The 22138-nt window shown below is 33.0% G+C and overlaps 1 protein-coding gene across 3 annotated transcripts in view; it reads right to left on the bottom strand.

Annotated features, from left to right (window-relative positions):
• Positions 1–22138, bottom strand: part of LOC143073607 (uncharacterized) — a 180299-nt gene that overhangs the window by 141725 nt on the left and 16436 nt on the right. For 2 of the 3 annotated variants that reach the window (XR_012977553.1, XM_076249274.1), the window contains exons 4-7: positions 19356–19391; positions 17025–17060; positions 9532–9606; positions 9042–9149 (exon numbers count right to left, since the gene is read on the bottom strand). Coding sequence is in view for 2 of the 3 variants with exons in the window: in XM_076249274.1 (XP_076105389.1) it covers positions 9042–9149; positions 9532–9606; positions 17025–17060; positions 19356–19391 (255 nt within the window). In the remaining variant the exon portion in view is untranslated. The remainder of the gene's footprint in view (positions 1–9041; positions 9150–9531; positions 9607–17024; positions 17061–19355; positions 19392–22138) is intronic. The other variant, XM_076249275.1, reaches the window with a different exon arrangement.

Below are 22138 nucleotides of genomic sequence, written 5' to 3'. Positions count from 1 at the left end.
TGTATTGCATTTAATTTGTTTAAAAAATCTGTTGTGTCTTTGATATAGGTGGGTAAGTTTCGAACATTCTCCGAAAGCTCGTTTTCGACTATTTCAGCGATTTTTTCTGTGGGATGGTTCCGCCCATTAATAATTGTTCTAACTGGGTGATTTCTTTTGTGTAATTTCGGATTGGCTTGTACCTTTCCGGGACATGTTCCTTTCCGCTGCCACCAATGTAATAACTGGCCAAACGGGTGTCTTTTACTTTGCTGCCACCACCTGTGTTTACAGGTACACAGGGAACCTCAATAGACTAGAATTACTAGTCTAAAACAAAACAGAGAATGGTTTAAACGCGGGTGTACTTTATATTCGGAAGTTATTATCTAAGGTGGAAGAGTTCAATTAGGTTGAAGGGATTAAAACACCTCACTATTTTTAACCTCAAGAACTAAACGTATAAATATTTAAATCGGGGGAGGAGATGAAAATTGTAAGGGGGTATTCAGATACGCTCTAGTCTGTGGAAATCAACACACTCCTGTCATGTAGTTTATAGAACAGATTATCTCTGTAAGTTAGAGGCAGAACCTCTAAAGTTGACATATAAACTAGCACTAAGGAAGTGGAACCGAAGGACTGGTACAAACAGACTATCGCACAAATGAATATTACTGTCTGACAATCAAATAGTCTCTCGCCTACGCATAGCAAGAGGGTCTATTCTCTCATGAGACAGTCTTATGACACCAACAACAAGAGACCAGACTGGACTATTATCGTGTAAGTATACTGACAAATAAACAAGATATTTACGAGCATAATTGTGTATTAAACGTAAAGCATTTCAATTCAGCAGCAAAATTCTGTACTGACTCATCATTATGCTGCCGTCTACCATAGAACCTAGAAATATAAATTTTAGTCGTATCTATCTCTCCAAATCTATTTTCTAATTCTTTAACCAGTCTTCTGTAAGATTGGGTAACTTTGCTAGACAACTGGTCATAGACAAAGTCACCGGCTGTCCCCTGCAATCTAGGTAATAATTGAGCCAACTTCTCTTTCTTTGACCAGCCGAACAGGTGGGCAACAGCTTCAAACCTGTTGAACCAAACCTTCCACTTTTCTTTTCCCGTAAAAATGGGTAGTCTGTTACTATTCTGTTGTTTACTTTTGGAGACCTTGGGACTCCTATTTTCATCACTGCTGGAGTCACTGTCACTAGAACTACTACTGGACGTGCTTATATGACCGTTTCGATTACTTCTTCCTGGGGACTTTATAGTTGATGGGAAAGAGGACCTGCCTCTGTGGCTCTTCCGCGTCAGTTGCCTTACTGGGGATCCTGTTTGACCCTGCAAACTAGAAATTATTGTTTCAGTCATGTTTCTCATAACCTGCATGTTTTCTGTCATCATACCTCTCATGACACTGGTGAGACCTTCCAGGAGCTCCATACTTTCAGTTCTCTTGGATCGGTCTAGGCTCTCCGGCACACCTTGTAGGGTAGGGGAGGGTGGCCTAGCTTCTCTAAGTGTTGTGGACTGCAACCTAAGATTTCTAGCTGTTCTCGTTTTCTTTCTTGAATTCAGCGTAGGAGCACTCTGGCTCGTGGTTGGTCTTTGAATGACTGTGGTATCTTTTGTACACTCGTCAGATGACTCAAAATCTTCACTGTACTCAGTATTTATCTCTGTGTCATAGGTGTCTTCACCACTGTGGTCTCTGGTTGATCTTGTTTTCACCATCTCTGTTTACTACTTTTTCTGGGTATGGGTTCGTATCACTGGATACTCGTGTAACTGTTGAGTATCCCACCGCTGCCACCAATGTAGCTTGTATTTTAAATATTTAGACATTGGTGTATTTAGTCTGTAAATGACAGATAGTGTTGCTTGTTATTAGCAATATGTTTATTGCTAATAGTTATGTATCAAGTTTTTATGAGGTATAGGGAATCCTTGACCTTATACCTTAAATCCAGTATGGTAGTCAGTAAATTTATGTTTGTTAGTTAATTTTGAAATGTGTTGTAGGATTAGACATTCTGAAAATGTAAATCCTCAGATGGGTAGATTTTTTAATTAATATTGATATTGTTATATGAATGTTAATAGCGACATTAATGTGTTGCTATATTTTTACAAGTTGTATCTTGTAATTTTCATTGTACTTTGCCGAAGTACTCTTCTAGAGATTAAATGTATCTGTGTGTAAGTACTAAGTGCTGTTGCTTACAAGTAACTTGTCTATTGTTAAATAATTCTAGTCAAGGTTGAAGTTTTTGAAGTTAAAGTTTGTTAGTTGAAATTATATTTTTTTTTATAATATGAGCATAATAATTCACGATAATTTTGTGTTTTCGTGAGGACACTGAAAACTAAAGTGGGGAGCCAATGTAATGACTTGGCCAAGCGAAATTCCTTGGAAAACATGTGTATTTTCATGTCGAGCACCTGTTATCGGCTTTGATTCAATTTTTGGCTATTTTAAAGTTTGACACCGGTTCTCACCTTTTTAATTCAATTCATTATACTTTCAGTGTTCTATTCATACAGTTTTCCCAGTGTTCAACCATTTTTATTGTTGTAGAATTGAGACAACTTGTGTAGTTAACTTTCGCTTTAACGTTGCAACCGCCATTTCCGGCACAATGATTTTTGTGTATTGATTATGCAAATGAGGTGAACTGTGTGAAACCTCAGGTGAACTTTATGTACCACAAGCGTAAAACAGTGTATGAATACTATAGCGGTTGGAGATCGATTATTCCAGGATTATTGTATTAAAACGATATTGTTTGTGATTGTAAATGATACTAAGATGATTTTTCTGTTCCGTAAACATGTTGTTTACGTTTTTATGTACTTAATTCTAGCAATCGGGGATTATTTTCGTTCTTGTCAGGCCCGTTCACAGTTCCCCGTTCGTTTCCCCGTTAAGAACCGTTCGTTACCCCGATAGCTTCGTCGGGTATATAAAGCTTGCACCTGTTTGTCAGGGGCTCTTCCTACTTTGTCAGACCTACGGATATGTTGCCAGATTTTCGGTCAGTTGATAGCTGAAGTTTATCATATTTCTATCATGATTTTCATGTAGTTTAAGCAGTTTTACTGCAGTTTAGAACATTTTGGACGTTTTCTGTTCATTATAAGTCTTTGTATTCTAAGACTTAGATCAGAATCAAAAATGGATTTAATATAATTGTACACGTAGATGTACATATAAATAGCTGGTCTATTTATTCAGGCTAGATTTTATTTGCTAACCTGTTTCTTTAAGGTAAAAGGATTAAAGTTACATGCCTTCGCCATTCCCACTCCCATTGTATTAAGGACATTTTGTTAAGTATCCTGTTTGCTGAGTTGTCCAGCATTCAGAGAGAATATTTGTAAATTCTGTATATTTGTTAGGTTAGGAATTGTAAGAAGCTAGAATAATTAGATTTCTCTTAAATAATCTCAATCTCAGCGATTGAAGTTGTCTTCCTGTGCTTACTCCAGGAGGCTGAAGTCATAGTATTAAATATAACAAGTTAAGGTTATTTGTAATATATAATTTATTAGAAGATAGCATAGATATAATATATGTTAATGTTATAGCATATTTAATAGTTTTATTAGTTTAATTTATTAGAAGATAATAGTTACATTTAAAACATAGATATGATATATAAATTATTAGTTAGTTGGTTGAACACTGTGGCAAAATAACTGGATACATAGTTAGAAATATATTCTGAAAAGTTGCTAAACTGTAATTTGTTACTCTGTGATACTTATATAAATTATATGAAATGCTTTACGTTTAATACACAACTATGCTCGTAAATATCTTGTTTTTTGTCAGTAAACTTACACGATAATAGTCCAGTCTGGTCTCTTGTTGTTGGTGTCATAAGACTGTCTCATGAGAGAATAGACCCTCTTGCTATGCGTAGGCGAGAGACTATTTGATTGTCAGACAGTAATATTCATTTGTGCGATAGTCTGTTTGTACCAGTCCTTCGGTTCCACTTCCTTAGTGCTAGTTTTTATGTCAACTTTAGAGGTTCTGCCTCTAACTTACAGAGATAATCTGTTCTATAAACTACATGACAGGAGTGTGTTGATTTCCACAGACTAGAGCGTATCTGAATACCCCATTACAATTTTCATCTCCTCCCCCGATTAAAATATTTATACGTTTAATTCTTGAGGTTAAAGATAGTGAGGTGTTTTAATCCCTTCAACCTAATTGAACTCTTCCACCTTAGATAATAACTTCCGAATATAAAGTACACCCGCGTTTAAACCATTCTCTGTTTTGTTTTAGACTAGTAATTCTAGTCTATTGAGGTTCCCTGTGTACCTGTAAACACAGGTGGTGGCAGCAAAGTAAAAGACACCCGTTTGGCCAGTTATTACATTGGTGGCAGCGGAAAGGAACATGTCCCGGAAAGGTACAAGCCAATCCGAAATTACACAAAAGAAATCACCCAGTTAGAACAATTATTAATGGGCGGAACCATCCCACAGAAAAAATCGCTGAAATAGTCGAAAACGAGCTTTCGGAGAATGTTCGAAACTTACCCACCTATATCAAAGACACAACAGATTTTTTAAGCAAATTAAATGCAATACAACAGCCTTTACCAGACAACGCAATAATGTTTTGTTTAGATGTAAATAAATTATATCCAAGCGTACCAAGAAAAGAAGCGCGAGAAGCATGCAAATCAGCACTAGAAAATCGAACTAACACATCAATCCCAACGGAAGATGTTCTTAAAATGATGGATTTAGTCATTGAAAACAATAATTTTAGCTTTAACGGAAAGCACTTTTACAAACCGAAGGAACAGCTATTGGTTCCCATCTAGGCATGAATTATGCTTGCACCTACCTCGGACAATGGGAAGAAAATTTATTTCAAAACAGCAATTTACAACCATTTTCATATTGGAGATATGTTGATGACATCTGGGGAATATGGGAACATGGTTTAGATGAATTAAAAAAATTTCACGAAATGTCAAACAGTTTACATCCGAGAATTAAAACAGAAATGCGTTACTCAACTGAAAAAATTGAATTCCTTGATGTGTTTGTACACATAGAATACGGAAAACTTAAAACAGATCTTTATACAAAATCAAAGATAAACACCAGTACTTACATGTGTCGTCAAGCCATCCAAACTCTGTAAAAAATGCTATACCATATCGTCTTGGTATTCGTGTCAAAAGAATTTGCTCAACAGAGGAAGATTACGAAACAAGAAGAGAAGAAATAAAAACGCACCTAAGAAAACGTGGATACAATAACTCGTCCACTGAAGTTCAATTGAAAAAAGTCGACAATTTAAACCGAGAAGATCTATTACAGTACAAACAGAAGAAAGAAAACAACAGGGTACCTTTAGTAATTACTTTTTCTAAAGCGCTTCCAAATGTACATTCAATTCTTAGAAAAAATCTTAAAATTCTCCATCAATCTGAAAGACTAAAGAAAATATTCCCCGATCCGCCTATCGTGCCATTTAAACGCGATAACAACATGAAAGACATCTTAGTGCACAAAAAGCATAATTTACTATTTTATAAACAAACTAATGGATGCGGACCATGTGGTAAAAATTGTGCATTATGCTCACATATAAATGAAACCAAGGTATTTTGTGAAAACACCGGCAAAGAATATACCATTCAGGGACAAATAAATTGTAAAACCGTAGGCGTGATATATGCGATTAATTGTACAAAATGTGAAAAAGTTATATATGTAGGACAAACGGGTGATACACTATATCAACGAATGCTATTGAACTTTTCAAAAATACGCACAAAAAAAAACAGAAGATCCAGTAGCCAACCATTTCATTCAGAACAATCATTTAATGACAAATTTGAAAGTTACCGCCATAGAGAGAGTATTTGGGACAGAAATTTACAGAAAAACTAAAGAAGCCTTTTGGATGAAAAAATTAAAATCTTTAGAACCTGAAGGACTCAACACAATGTATGAACGATAATAAATAAATTTATATTAAAAAAGCGAAAAACGCGGCAAATGAACGTCATAGAAGTTATTATAACGTAATGTATCCAAGCGATGTAATTGTTGTTTCAATGTTGTAATTTATTCCAATAAAGAAGGCCGTAATGGCCGAAACGTATGGGAATTTGTGTTATAGTTTTTATTATATATGTATATATATATATATATATATATATATGAGTCTGAAAGATTGTGTAACAATACCGATAAATAGATTTGTAGTATTGTCAATTTTGATGATCCAATACCTATTAAGTTTACTGGTTGGTAGATTCTTATAGACTCTCTCTCTCTCTATATATATATATAGAGAGAGAGAGTCTATAAGAATCTAGACAGTTAACTGCTAGTAGTCTGATGTTATTTATGTATTATTGTCATTTTGTTTATTTTCTTTGGTTACATCTTCAGACATCAGACTCGGACTTCTCTTGAACTGAATTGTAATGTGCGTATTGTTATGCGTTTACTTTTCTGCATTGGCTAGAGGTATAGGGGGAGGGTTGAGATCTCACAAACATGTTTAACCCCGCCGTATTTTGCGCCTGTCCCAAGTCAGGAGCCTCTGGCCTTTGGTAGTCTTGTATTATTTTAACTTTTAGTTTCTTGTGTACAATTTGGAGTTTAGTATGGTGTTCATTATCACTGAACTAGAATATATTTGTTTAGGGGCCAGCTGAAGGACGCCTCCGAGTGCGAGAATTTCTCGTTGCATTGAAGACCTGTTGGTGACCTTCTGCTGTTGTCTGCTCTATGGTCGTGTTGTTGTCTCTTTGGCACATTCCACATTTCCATTCTCAATTTTATTATAAACATAAAAATTCTCTGTTACTTATTGTGCATTAACATCAATTTAATCGGAAATCGATGCCTGGAGTTGTTCTGAAACGAACTTTAAGTGAAAGGGATGGTGTAAATCATAAACAGTTCTAAGATATGCAAAGGAAGATACCATCTTTCCTTTTGCGAATAGTATAAAATCATTGAATATTTCTACACGTTTCAAAAGTATCCCTCCTTCCAAACTTAAAAACAAATTGGAAGAATTAGACTTATTCAGTTTATCGAAAAAGAATGGCCAACGTAGATGCAATGTTTTTTATGAAGGAATACATTCACCTTTCAAAACGTCAATATGGGTTCAAACAAATCCATTCTCCCTTATACGTACAATATGAAGATACTTGATTCTTTTTTATTGACAACATATATGTTACGTTCGGAGGACGTGTTTATATAAAAAAAAAACAATATATGATCGAATTATGAACATTATCTTGCTGACCTATTCTTCTATTCGTATGAGTCAAATGTCGCACCAAAAATTCTTATTATAGCTATAGAAAACAAAGATATCATTAGAGTTTTAATTCTTGTTTTTGATATGCATATTGTGTTTTAAAGACAAGTATAAACTGCAACACTCCTAACACATTACTATAAAAATAATAGCAAAATACATCATCGTTCATCTTTTCCTGAGGAATTGAAACCTTAGTTTCATTATTATCTTTTTACCAAATATCTAAGTTGAATTCTGAAATGACGTTCATATTACATTTGTAAACAAAGCCGTGTTCTAAATAACACAACATATGTTTGACACATGCGCACAAATTTACTGTTTATATTCTCGTTATTTTCATTCTTATTCAGTCGGAAACCAGGTTGAAATAGAACAAAAGAATCGAAGCTCTTTGTTAGAGAAGGCGATAAATGTTTACTGTATTGTTTACTATAGTGACAAAAAATTTCAAAGTTAATAGAAACAAACAAAATTGCAATTGTCTTCTCAATTACGAGGTGTTTTATTTTAAAAACACCATTTGCATAAGTTTTCAATTTATCTAGTACATAGTTAAGCAGAACAATTAGATATCAAGTCGACGACATGGGTATCTTTCAAGTTGGATGAAGAAAATGCATAACCTCCGATTTTTATGAAAAAATTACCACGGACTGAAAACATATCAATCTATTAGTTCAGTAATTTTCGTGTCTGCCCTTCCATTATGTGACTGAAGAAAAAATTCCAAAAAATGGGTAACATTGTATCGAAAAGAGAAAATCGAGTGCACCTTTTTATGTTAGGGCGTGTTTGAGTTGAGTATTTTGTCTTGATATCGTACAAAGTAAGAATATTTCATACATCGTCTCGCTTCAGATTCTATCATTTTTATATATTAAAGCTACAGGTTGACTTTATAACACAAAAAAATCACAGTACTAAAAGATGAAATATATGGGTCAAGTGAAATACCTATCTAATGAGTCACAAAAACAGAGAAGGTGTGTTCGAATAGCTATTTTTTACTGAAAGTACTTGACGACAGTGTTTCAAATTGGATGATGAAAATGCATATCTTCGAAAAATTCTGATTTTTTTGTGTGTGATTACTAGGGTTTATAGTCTTCATACACTAAAAACAATCTAGTCTGCCCTTCCACGAAATATTTAATTACAATTTTTTTAAAATGTTTATGAATTTTCGAAAATTCCACCTGACAACCGATCAGACAATAGTTTTAAGTTGAATCAATGCAGACAAGATTATTAACTGATGCTCATTAGCTAGTTGATACATTTGTCTTTTAAAATACAACTGATATATAAGGATCGTAATGGTTCAATGTGGATAAATTTATCGGTTTCCAAGAGCAATATTGGTAGCGCGTCATCCCTACAATGGCTTCTATTTCTACGATTGTGAAAATGAACTGGCGTAATGGGGAGATAATTTTAACGAAGTAGACTCCTGACTGTATTATAATGAAGTATATACATTTAAGCAATACGGAGTATATACCTCCCAATTGATACGACCTTCCCGCGCTTGGAAACGAGAACAGCCAAACATTTTCAAGGCATGTTAGTACGGTTCGACCTATGCAAATAATGTATTTGTCTTTTCAGAACGCTCATTGTAAAATATCGACAAATATAATGCCTACTATTCTAAAATGAACATAGAACATGACATGAAGGAATTATTTCTTAACTAACAAAACTATGCTTACCATACTTTGTTAAAACAACTGATTCATTTTCTGTTGTAATTGTAGTTAACCCATCACACCTACACCCAGACGGTATTGGAGCAGATAAACCTGGCATTCCTGGTAATCCTGTAAAATGTATTTATAAAAAATAGATAAGCATCACAAAAAAAAAAAAAATCGATTAAATGTCAAGACTTCAATAAAGTATCAATATAAATTTAATTTCAACCAATTTGAGATATTTTATCGAATTTAAAAAACAACATTATTATTCAAACGCAGTTTGTTGCTATTCGGCAACATCAAAACGAAGTAGCGTCGAGTTGCTGTTCACGGCATTACTCAATGACACCATGAGTACCCCAAAAATCACCGACTGTACAAGGGCTGTATAGCCAGTCAAGGTTGTTAAAAACTTTCATATATATATATATATATATGGTGTAGTAAATTAAATATTGAAATATCAATTATTAATACGATGTTAATGATGATGAGTCCTTATTACCTGGATTTCCTGTCCCTCCTTTTTCACCAGCGTCACCCTTAGGACCTCCGGGTAGGCCATCACTTCCAGGAAGACCTTCACAAACGAGAAAATACTTTAATTATAAGTTATCATATTTCATCTTTATAGTCATACATAAAATCAAAGGTAATTAATTGAACAATGATATATAGTATCTGTATTTTTTCACATCAAAGTTCTTGTATATTTAGCAACGTAGCTTTTAATATCAATTCATTTCGATCGTTTGCTACAGTTTTTACTACTACATTCTATTTTGGCACATGTTTTTTGAGACTAATTTTAGAAGTATAGTGAGTAACTATTTGCTTTATATTTTTGAGACGTACGTAATGGATGTAGTTAATATATACAAAACTGAACAAGCACATTAGCTGTGAATCTAATATCTCTATTTATTGTATAGCAATATAATATTTCCCACAGAAAGTAACCAAAAGTTAGCGTGCAATAAATTCTAATATTGCACTAGTGCAATAAATCTTCAAAATTTATGACGTCATCAACGACAAATTCTTAGTTTAAACCAATTTCTACTTTTAAATATTATATTGCTATACAATAAAAGGATTATTGCATGAATATTGGGGAATATTGTCCCTCGTAGAACATATATTGCACTCTCAAGCTCGTGCAATATAAAATTCTACTCGGGACAATATTCCCCAATATTCATGCAATAACCCTATAATATGATACACAAAAGGATTCTCATTTCTGATTCTGGTCCGATTCTCAATGTAGACAAATTCTCATATTTTCTCCAAAAGTTCCCGCTAATTTTTTTCATTATTTACTTTTATGGCCAAATATAAAAACCGTAAAATGTATCCCACAAAACTGTGATTATGAATTTAAGATGCTTATTTACAGTCTATGGAAGAAGCGAATCGATAAAAACTTTTCTTATATCAACGAACGATATTGTTTTATATCAACGAGTTGCATTGTTGGAAATTTCAGACGAATGTTAGCATTTGTACGAAAAAGGCAGATTTCTCGGTATAAAGTCATGACTTTAAAGTCATGACATTCAACACGACATACGTCTGCTGTACAATTTCCATGAATTATTTTATGTAAGTACAAGCAAGGTGTATTGCACGATTTATCATTTGTAGATGTACACATTCAATAAATATCACGTAGCAAATTCAGTGGAATGCAATTGAGATGAATTCAATTGTTTGCTAAGCCAAAATCACCTACAAGTCAAAGATACTGTTATATTTCATTATATCAATGCGATGTTTGTCTTATATCATAGCGATGCTTTTAAAATATCAAAAAATTATGAATGCGATAATTTTCTTATATAACTGCTATAGTTTTCTAATATAAAATGAATACGATGACACGTCCCAATGCATGTCAAGAAAACTGCAAACATAATTCACAAACTTAGTTCATGACGACAGACCGGCTTAATGTTTGAGGATCAATATCACTTGATAGTTGAAAGTGTTAACAACCTGTTCAGTCTATTGTTTTCAATTACATGGTTTAACCGACTAACTCTATTTGAAGTGATGATGCAATGGCGGAATTTAAATAGTCTACCGACCTATTAGATTCTAATATAGGTCCAGTGGTGGATCAAGGGCGGAGGGTCCGGGGGTTGGTAACCCCCCCTTTTTTTTTACCGATCATTGCATTTGAATGGGGACATATTGTTGGACCCCGCTTTACCCTGAGTTTGGAACCCCCTTTTTGAAAACGGCTGGATCCACCCTTGAGATCACACTGCTATAGCCTATCCACATGGGTAATATCGAAATAGACCAAAAATATGATTACTTAAAAGAAAAAAAAATCATTCAAACAATCCAATCCTATTCAGCTCCAAATAACAATGAATATTCAAATGGTAAAATAAATATAACAAACACATCAAAATGTACAAATGCTGATGCCCCGAACTTTGGAGATACCAATTGAGTAGCCTCAGACTATAAATTGAACGACTTCAGATACAACGAAAAACAAAAATCTTGTCAAACAGAAAATGTGTTTATCATTAACATAGAAAAAATATTGACCAGGAAAACAGTTCTTTCTGGATATCAAAGACTTTTCCCGTTGTTAAATCGATATCTCTATGAACATAATCAGTTCGCCGCATGGACGCTCTTTTACATCGCGATGACCGTGATGGCATTCCGATGTATTGTTGCCACAGAGATTTGACAAAAGATTCAGCACCCAAATGACGTTTTTGGAGGACTGGATAGCAGTTACTTATAAGGGGAAATTTTAAAGATTTATAGATATAAGAAGATGGTGCATGAGTTCGAATGAGACAACTTCCCATCAAACTAAAACATTGTTTCAAGTAAACCTTTATAGATCAAAGTAGGGCCTTAAACACGGAGCCTTGGCTCACAGCGAACACCACTATATAAGAACAAAAAAAAAAAAAAATACTAGTGTTAAACCATTCAAACAGGAAAACCAACGGTCTAATTTGTATAAAAAAAGGAGATTCATAAGTGCAGGTCAGATTTTATCGAATCAATCTGAACGAGGACAATATGATTCATCTTTGTCACAAGTTAGATTCATTGTTATCAATAAAGAAAGTCTTCCATGCGTGCGTTGCGATTATATCAGATATATATTATTTTAGTGCGTTCATTATAAATTTGCTAAATGTTGTATATGTGAACAATAATTTTGATAATTAGCTATTTGATTACGACATTGTATATTAAACCCAAACGGTACTGGCATTTTCAAATTTTAAAAATGGTGGATTGAACCTGGTTTTATAAGTGCTAAACCTCTCACGTGTATGACAGTCTCATCAAATTCTGTCATATTTACAACGATGCGTGAACAAAACAGACATAATAGATTAATGTCAAAATATAGGTACAGCAGTCAAATATTAATACTAATAAGTTATAATATTGATATAAAAAAAAACACCGCTATGATATTTTAAAAGTATCGCATTGATATTAGAACAAATAGCATTTGTATATTTTTGTATATAAGAAAAACACAGCACTTCAAATTTTACACGGACATAAACGTTTGCTTCTAACTAACTTCTGAATGTATATTTAGACTCAATCGTTGTTTATATTCGAACAATAAGTTTTAAAGTTAGTATTTTCTGAATTTTTCGTTGCCGGGTAGGCCATCCCTTCAAGAAAAACCTTCACAAACAAGAAAATACTTCAATTATAAATTATCATATTTTATCTTTTAAGTCACACATAAAATCAAATGTAATCAATTGAACAATAATATATAGTACTTTTATATTTAGCAATATAGCTTTTAATATCAGTTCATTTCGATCGTTTGCAACACTTTTTTCTACTACATTCCGGTCGAATGCTATTGTGGCACGTGGTAGTCGTTTTGAGACTAATTTTTAAAATTTAGAGTATAGTGAGAATCTTTTTGCTTATAATACTGTGGATTCATTATTATTCGTTGGATACCAATTTTCGTGGATTTCGTGGGCACAGTCAAACCACGAAATTAAATATTCAACGAATGATAATTTTTCTATAGGTTTGTATTCAGACTTCAGCAAAACCACGAAATTAAATATCCACGAATATGCAAGTTTTTCTTAATCCACGAAAATTGGTACCCACGAAAATAAATGAATCCACAGTATGTACCGGTTGCTCCATTAATACTTTTAAGACATACTCAATGGATTTAGTTTATATTTACATAACTGACCAAGCACATAACATAGGAAGTATTGATTACGATATAAATGATTATACAATATTGGATAAGTCTTTTCACTCACTCCACCAATCAAAAAAATAGAGTTATCTACATAAAGCATCAATGATAAAAGAGAAGGCTTCTTTGTTCTTTTTTTCGTTTAAAATGAGTAAGTTCGGAAAGGGCCATATTTGGCCCCGATTATAAAATTGAAATGTACAAGATAAAATATATTTTAATTTGGCTTAAAGACATGTTAGAAAGTAAAATTGAACTATATGCGTCAAAAATTGACAAAATTGGCCAGATTTTAACCAAATTTAGGACCAGAAAACATAGAGCGCAGGCGTCGACCAACTATATATTCAAGTAAAACATGAAAAATGTCATTACAAACATTGTGTTAAAAAATCTTTTTTGACGACGTATGCGCTCTATGCTTCCTGTCCAATAATCAATGCAAAATTTACCAATTTTCATTGATTTTCGTGGAAAATCAAAATGAGGACTGTTTGTGACGTCAGTAGAACGCAGGAACGTAAATTTTCAACAAATAGATTTATTTCTTATCTAGTCAATGTATTACCTATGATTCATTGTGATATAGATCAATAAATCCTAATTTAAAATTTGATGTAAAAAAGGGAGCCATTTTAGGGTCTTATCGAACCTACTCCTTCAAATAAAGCGTCTTTTTCATAGTTTACCATACTCAAAGTCATTTTTTTTTATCTTTTTCTTTTGATATTTTGCATTTTTTTTATCTCTCTTTTGATATTTTGCAATGTTTCAGTTTTTCTAAATAACCCAGTTCGTTACAAGGAGCACCTTATGTAGCTGTGAATTTTCATATATCTATATATGATACACAAAAGGATTCGTATTTCTTATTTTGGTCCGATTCTTAAAGTAGACAAATTCTCATATTTTTTTTCATTTTTGCGAATGAAATATTTGCGATTTGCAGATTTTGAAATGGTTCCAGTTAAAAAGTGGTAAACATTGACAAAGAAGAGTCTATTGTTATGGTTAATTGATTGTTTTTCCTGCATGATGTCTTCTTATTTATTGATTATATTTGATACAGTTAATCAATAGCACACCAATATATAGTTATTTTTCACAGGTTTACAAACTTCCTGAAATTTGTTACGGTTGATCAGGTACGAAATTGACCAAACCTTTAATTTGATGTACTCATACGATTATGAAATTATCATGAGTGACTTGCAACTGTTACATAAATAGTTATCAAAAGTACGATTTATTTATTATATCACCGTTCTTACCATGGGCTCCTTTTCGTACTGGAAATATAGAAGAAAACTCATGGGTAATCATATATTATCTATATAAACTCGTCATAGATACCAGGATTCAATTTTGTATTTACGCCAGAGACGCGTTTCGTCTACAAAAGACCCATCAATGACGCTCAAATCCAAAAAGTTAAAAAGGCCAAATAATGTACGAACTTGAAGAGCATTGAGGACCAAAATTGCTAAAACTTTTGTCAAATACAGCTAAGGTAATCTCTTCCTGAGGTAGAAAAGCCTGTGTTTTTTCAAAATTTCAAAAATGTTGATAACAGTTCATTTATAAATGTGACTATATCAATTATACCTGATGTGAGCACACAAATGCTAACTACTGGGCTGGTGAAACCATCGGGGAATTAAAACTCCACCAGCAGTGGCATCGACCCAGTGGTTGTAAATAAACTCATCACATAATATGTATTCATCACAAAATATGTAATCACTTGATAAAGCCTTCATTGTATCTGTTTTTTGTTTATAAAGCAATCCTGATTTTAATATCAGTTCATTTCGATCCATTGTTATACTAATTACATTAACATTCTAGTCGAGTGATCTTTTGCCAATTGGCATTGGTAACCAGTTATAAGAGGGCAAAGTTGCCCTTAACTGGGTTATATAAAAAAAGAAGATGTGGTATGATTGCCAATGAGACAACTATCCACAAAAGACCAAAATGACACAGACATTAACAACTATAGGTAACCGTACGGCGTTCAACAATGAGCAAAGCCCATACCGCATAGTCAGCTATAAAAGGCCCCGATAAGACAATGTAAAACAATTCAAACGGGAAAACTAACGGCCTCATTTTTGTAAAAAAATGAACGAAAAATAAATATGTAACACATAAAAAAACGACAACCACTGAATTACAGGCTCCTGACTTGGGACTGGCACATACATAAATAATGTGGCGGGGTTAAACATGTTAGCGGGATCCCAACCCTCCCCCTAACCCAGGGACAGTGGAATAACAGTACAACATAAGAACGAACTATAAAAATCAGTTGAAAAAGGCTTAACTTCTCAGATGGACAAAAATACAAGTGGACGTGGCCCGGTACTTATACATCCATACACAAAAAGACACAATGATCAGATCTGAGAGTACTCGCAGTTATCTGACAGCTAGTTCAAAGCCACTAACAACTAATAAAAAAAATCATGCAACTAAGACTAAATGTCATTTTATATGTCCTTTTTTTGTTTATCCCATACCTCTTCGACTGGTTCGGTTCATATATATCATTAGGTCTTAAATATTCGGGTTTGAGCGTTCCTTATTAAGGTTATTCTAGAAAAACGCCTCGGACGCATTACATTTATAACACGTTGTTTTCTTATTTTTTTGTTAAAAAGGAATTATTTCATAATATGATGAGTCAATGTTTTCTTTGAATATGGACCTGTTGAAATCATTCTTTTTTGGCATAATTTCGTATACATACATATACAGCTTCACAGGATCATTACATAAGGAGTATTGATTACGATATAAATGATTATGCAATATTGACATGATCACTTCAATAACCGGACCAATTAAAAATATATAGTTATCTACTTTATGCATCAATCATAAGACAAAAGTCTTCTTTGTGTGTGTTTCGTTTAAAAATATTAACAAAGATTCTATTTCCTGTTTTAACCTACTCAAAATTATCCTCTTTGTTTTTTTTTTATATTTGCGATAGTTCCGTGTTTCCAAAACAACACATTTTGTTACAAGGAAGACAGTATGTAGCAGAGAATTTATATCTGAATATTTGACATAAAAGAATAATCATTTCTGATTTTGGTAAATGTTCAATTATCAATTTAGATACATTTCCATATTTTCCTTAAATAATTCCTGCTAAACTTCTTTCATTCATCAATGCAACAAAATAGACAAATAAACAACAACTCAATTGTATGCATTAGACGGAAAAAACAATCACATAAAAAATATTTTCCAGTTGCAAATTTGGCAATGATAAATATCCCATCGTTGTGGTTACTGTAAATGGCATACAGGTACATATAATTGCTTACACCCACTGTCTTATTCTCAATCATGCCGTGTATTCTTATTACAAAAAATAGGAAAACATTTTTAAGCCGTTAAACTACTAATGATATTGAAAAATATAAATACTATTCTTGAGACGACCTATTACATTTAAAACTCTACACATGTTGGTGCTGTTGGCAACTGGGGCATAAACAATTGTGGAAATAGTATTTTATCTATTCGATTCATCGTCAAATATAAACAACAACCCTATTGTGGGCTTAGCGTATGGTTTAGACGGGAAAAAATAATCACAAAAAACATATTTGTCAGTTGAATATACCACTGTTATATTTTAAACAACGTAATCACATACCGTATAAACCGTGGAGTTAATCGCCTCTAAAAATATGATATTATCCTATTGATAACGTGATTATATAGTAAACTATTGCAGTTATTACCTTTGTCTCCTTTTTGTCCAGGAAAACCACTCGGCCCTTTACCCATGAAAATAAGAAGAATACTCACATTATAATTAATAATAATTATACACCACATCATATGTCATCGTATGTAATCTTTTGAACATTTTTTTTCTTTTAACTGTACTTTATTCTCTTGAAAGGTATCGAAAATGGAAGCAATCATGATTTTAATATCAGTTCTTTTCGATCATCTTTGTTTGACTAATTACTATTACACTTGGTCGAATGATCTCTAACCACGTGCTACTCGTTAACAATTACGTGAGGTAAAATTTGACCTATGGTGGAATAAAAAAGCATACTATTAAAACGAAAGATACCACAGGGAAATTCAAACTCATAGATCGAAATTAATCTGACAACGGCATGGCTATAAAAGATAAAGACAAACAGACAAATAAAAGTACACAAGTATAGAAGGATACAGTACTTTGTTTACCGCATCGTGTGTCTCACACAGCGAAGTTGACATCTGATCGCGAGTAGTTAGACACCAGCTTGTTTGCCATCAGGCGACTTCCCGATTGAATTCGTCTAAATTACATGTCAGGTAAGTTTCGTATGTCTCTAACAATGTTGCGATTGGTTCGTTTGTTATACTTCCTACAATACGAGGAGGCAGATACTGCGCAAAGAAGCGATTTTCTGATGATATCAGACGCGACTCCATTTTCATTATCATGTAGTCTATAAACGCAACATATAGTGAGACTTCCAATACTGTTTTGACGTATTTGCAGGGTGATTTGCTCTGGTAGTCTGTCGAACACACCGTCTCGGCATAATTTCAACGATATCGAAGGGTTCAGATAAACTAATGCCAATTGACGCATATCATCCCTAACAGATTAGTCGCTATAGTTATAAAGCCAAACCAGTACAAAGTTGAAGAGCATTGTGGAACAAAATTCCAAAACGTTTTTGACAAATACGGCTAAGGTAATCTATTCCTGGAATAAGAATCTCCTTAGTTTTTCGAAAAATTAAAAGTTTTGTAACAGGAAATTTATAAAAATTACTATATAATTGATATTCATGTCAACATCGATGTGTTGACTACGGGGCTGGTGATACCCTCCGGGAAGAAACGTCCATCAGCAGTGGCATCGACCCAGTGGTGTAAATAGGTACCAGGATTATAATTTAATTCGCCAGACGCGCGTTTTTATCTACATAAAACACTTCAGTGACGCTCAGATCATAAATAGTTATAAAACCAAACAAGTACAAAGTTGAAGAGCATTGAGGAACCAAAATCCCAAAAAGTTGTGCCAAATACGGCTAAGGTAATCTATTCATGGTAAAAGAAAGTTCTTAGTTTTTCGACAAATTCAAAGTTTTGTAATAGGAAATTTATAAAAATGACCATAGAATTGATATTCATGTCAACACCGAAGTGCTGACTACTGGGCTGGTGATACCCTCAGGGACGAAACGTATGTATTTATGTATATATATTTCAAAAAAATATTAACACTTTATGTGGCATAACATCGTGGCCACAAGCTACTAGTAATTGTTTTCTGTTTAGTATTAAATTTATATTAAGATCCATTTTGTTACATCTTGTGATCAATTTTATTTGGCAATCACCAATGGCAGTCAGCAGGGTTAAAGAACATCAGTTGTTCGACCTGTCAAATGCGTTTTGTTTAAATATACTTTTTCACTTTTTTGGTCTTTTGGAAAATTTTTTTTGGTTGCGTTGGATAAAAACCGCAATTTTTATACGTGTGCATGTAAAACAAATTTCGTTGTAGAAGGGTCTAAAAACAGCACAAACAATATTTTAATAATTAAATTGGTATGGCCTAAATGTGATTTTTTTTATATCAACAAATGATAAATATCCAATCGTTGTGAATACTGTAAATGGCATACAGGTACATATAATTGCTTACACCCACTGTCTTATTCTCAATCATGCCGTGTATTCTTATTACAAAAAATAGGAAAACATTTTTAAGCCGTTAAACTACTAATAATATTAAAGAATTATAAGTATTATTCTTGAGACGATCTCTTACATTTTAAACTCTATAAATATTGGTGTCGTTGGCAACTGTGGGATAGACAATTGTGGAAATGGTATTTTATCTATTCGATTCCATCGTCAAATATACACAACAACTCAATTGTATGCTTTAGATGGAAAAAAAATCACATAAAAAATATTTTCCAGTTAAAAATTTGGCTATTATAGTTTTAAACAACGTCATCACATACCGTATAAATTGTAGGAACAATCCCATGAAAAACTGTGATGTTGTTCTACTGAAAATGTGATTATTATATTGCTGTACTTACCGGACTCTCCTTTTATTCCTGGCAAACCTACCAAACCTTTTCACATGTAAGTAAGAAGAAGAAACTCTTATTATGAAAAGTCATATTTTATCTATATAATTTATTAATTACATCATATGCAATCACTTTATCAAGTCTTCATTGTATGTGTATTTTTTTCTCATAAAAGCTATTAAGCAATCCTGATTTTAATATCAGTTCATTTCGATCCATTGTTATACTAATTACTTTAACATTCCAGACGAGTGATCTTTTGCCAATTGGCATTGGTAACCAGCTGTGGAAGGGCAAAGTTGCCCTTACCTGGATTATATCATCAAAGGTACCAGGATTATAATTTGTAACATATATATCCTCATAGTAGATACTTTGTAAAACGTAAATACTACTAAAACTGGCTATTATGATTTGGAAAACAAATAACATGCTACTTGATCTCTTTAATCCTCAACTGTGGGCCTTAATTATACGCCGTTTGTTTTAATTGATTAGATTTCATCCTTTCTTGAATGTCTGTACCAAGTAAAGAATATGAAACTTTAATGTGTTTTAGCTTTTGATTTTGCAATTTCAAAAAGGACTTTTCGTTTTGAATTTCACTAAGTCTTGGAGTTCAGTAATTTTGTCATTTTACTTTTCATCGTAAAAAATTTGTTACTGGCATAAGCATTACAAAAAATCAAAACAGATTAACCCACCACATTATGACACATTTATGTGCCTGTCCAGAGTCAGGAGCCTGTAATTCATTGGTTGTCGTTTGTTTATGTATTACATTTTTTTTTTCGTTCATTTTTATATAAACAAGGCCGTTAGTTTTCTCATTTGAATTGTTTTATATTGTCATTTCGGGACCTTTTATAGCTGAATTTGCGGTATGGGCTTTGCTCATTGCTGACCTAATAAAAAATTGCGTTAGCCACCTTTTTATTTTTATATGGATAGTCGACCTTCCTATGGATAGAAACAAGTGTCTAAGATTTTGTTACAAGGACACTGGGGTAATTGTGATCTTCGTAACTGCAGTTACGTATCTCCAAAAATGGCAGACGATGTTTCTGATCAATATTTCTTTTCTCAATTTTGTAATAATAATATTCCTCGGTATTTCGTGTCTTCTTTAACATATCATTAGATTTTAAACTCAATTACTAAATGTTTGTTTCATATTTCAATCGCTAAATGGAGAAAACAGCTATCTAAAATATCATGATGATATGGCCATGGGTAACTGAAATAAATGAATTGTCAATGATATACGTAACTGGAAATAATGATATCCGTAACTGGTTTAATTTCTAAACAATTCAAATTCTTTATTACCTTGAACCTTCCAGTTCATTGGTGTCAATACAATTTTTCATAGTAAACAAGTAAACAGACAGAGAATGTTCATGTGATATTGTCTCTGATTTTAAATGCAGTAATAATGTATTTTCCTAAATTGGTTAACTGTGTAATGTTCTTTACACTTAAACGTTCATTAAATTCAAACACACTTGGTCTAGACCAGTAATATTTCTTTATGAATTTTACTCTTATTTTAAATCTTATATTTCGGACACACTAAGATGAAATGGAAGTCGTCTTCAATACACCGACGGCGAATTGTACATATACGACGTGACAACTCAATGCTTTGGTAGCGTCCAGTTTCAACTGATAATGAATGAGAAGAAAGTCTTATTTTTTAAACAGCTCCTTGGTACGCAATAGGAATATATTTTGTCAAATAAAATAGCGTCATATCTTCCTCATACATTAGAAGAAAAAAGACTTAAATCTCGCATCTCAAGCGGCATACATCCATCGACAAAATAGGACATTTCACAGTCATTCACATATAAGGCGAAGAATATAGGCGACAAAATCTCGCCTTGAGGTAAACCGATTCAACATTCAAAAATTCAATCATGTTTGAAATGAAATAAATGCCTTAGTTTATTAAAAGTGTAAAAAGTATGAATCAGAACTGTTCTTCGAAGTCTTAAAAATATTGATCAGGCTTTCAAATCTGTATTTCTATAAACTCAGCAGCATGCATACATTTGGTGAGCTAGAGGACGGAGATTTGGTAGCTTATTACAGATGAATTATAAGTAAAATTAAGAGCGGACAGTCATTTGCATTTCAGCAAATGAAAAATCTAAATCTCAAACACGCCAACAAATTGGTAACAACTGCCATATTCTTGATTTGATACAAGAATTTCCTTATGTAGAAAATGGTAGATTAAATTTGGTTGTATATAGCTAGCTAAGCATTTCACTTGTATGAGAGTCATAGAATTTTATTTAATAACAACATTTTTTAACAAAGCAAACAAACATGATAGGTCAAAATATCAAAATTTTGGGTACAATGTATCACAGTCAATATTATTTTAAAATCTTAACCAGTATAAAACTAAATTTAAAACCATTTAAACAAACACAAAATGACATATGGACACGTTAAAAATAAAGTTCATAAGCCAAATTTGAAGGCAATAGTACAAAATGACTATAGCACAGAAACACAATGGCGGTATGTATGAATACTGAGCCACCCCCAAAAAATAATCAAACAGTAACATAGAGAAAAAGTTAACAATACACAAAGACAAAACAAAATAGCACAATACCAAGTACATCAGATGATAAATAACAAGTACCTAAACACTATATTTCAAGACCCCGAAGATCTAGAGTGACTGGGGATTGGAAAAAATGGTCTCCATTGGTCTACCTCCTCTTACACCATATCAAAAGTGGAGCGTCTGTTTTGATTTGCGGGATGCACAA

The sequence above is a fragment of the Mytilus galloprovincialis genome, chromosome 4 (assembly GCF_965363235.1).
Source record: "Mytilus galloprovincialis chromosome 4, xbMytGall1.hap1.1, whole genome shotgun sequence".
Taxonomy (NCBI): domain Eukaryota; kingdom Metazoa; phylum Mollusca; class Bivalvia; order Mytilida; family Mytilidae; genus Mytilus; species Mytilus galloprovincialis.
Note: the sequence above shows the minus strand (reverse complement) of the source record. Positions and strands in the feature narration are given on the sequence as shown.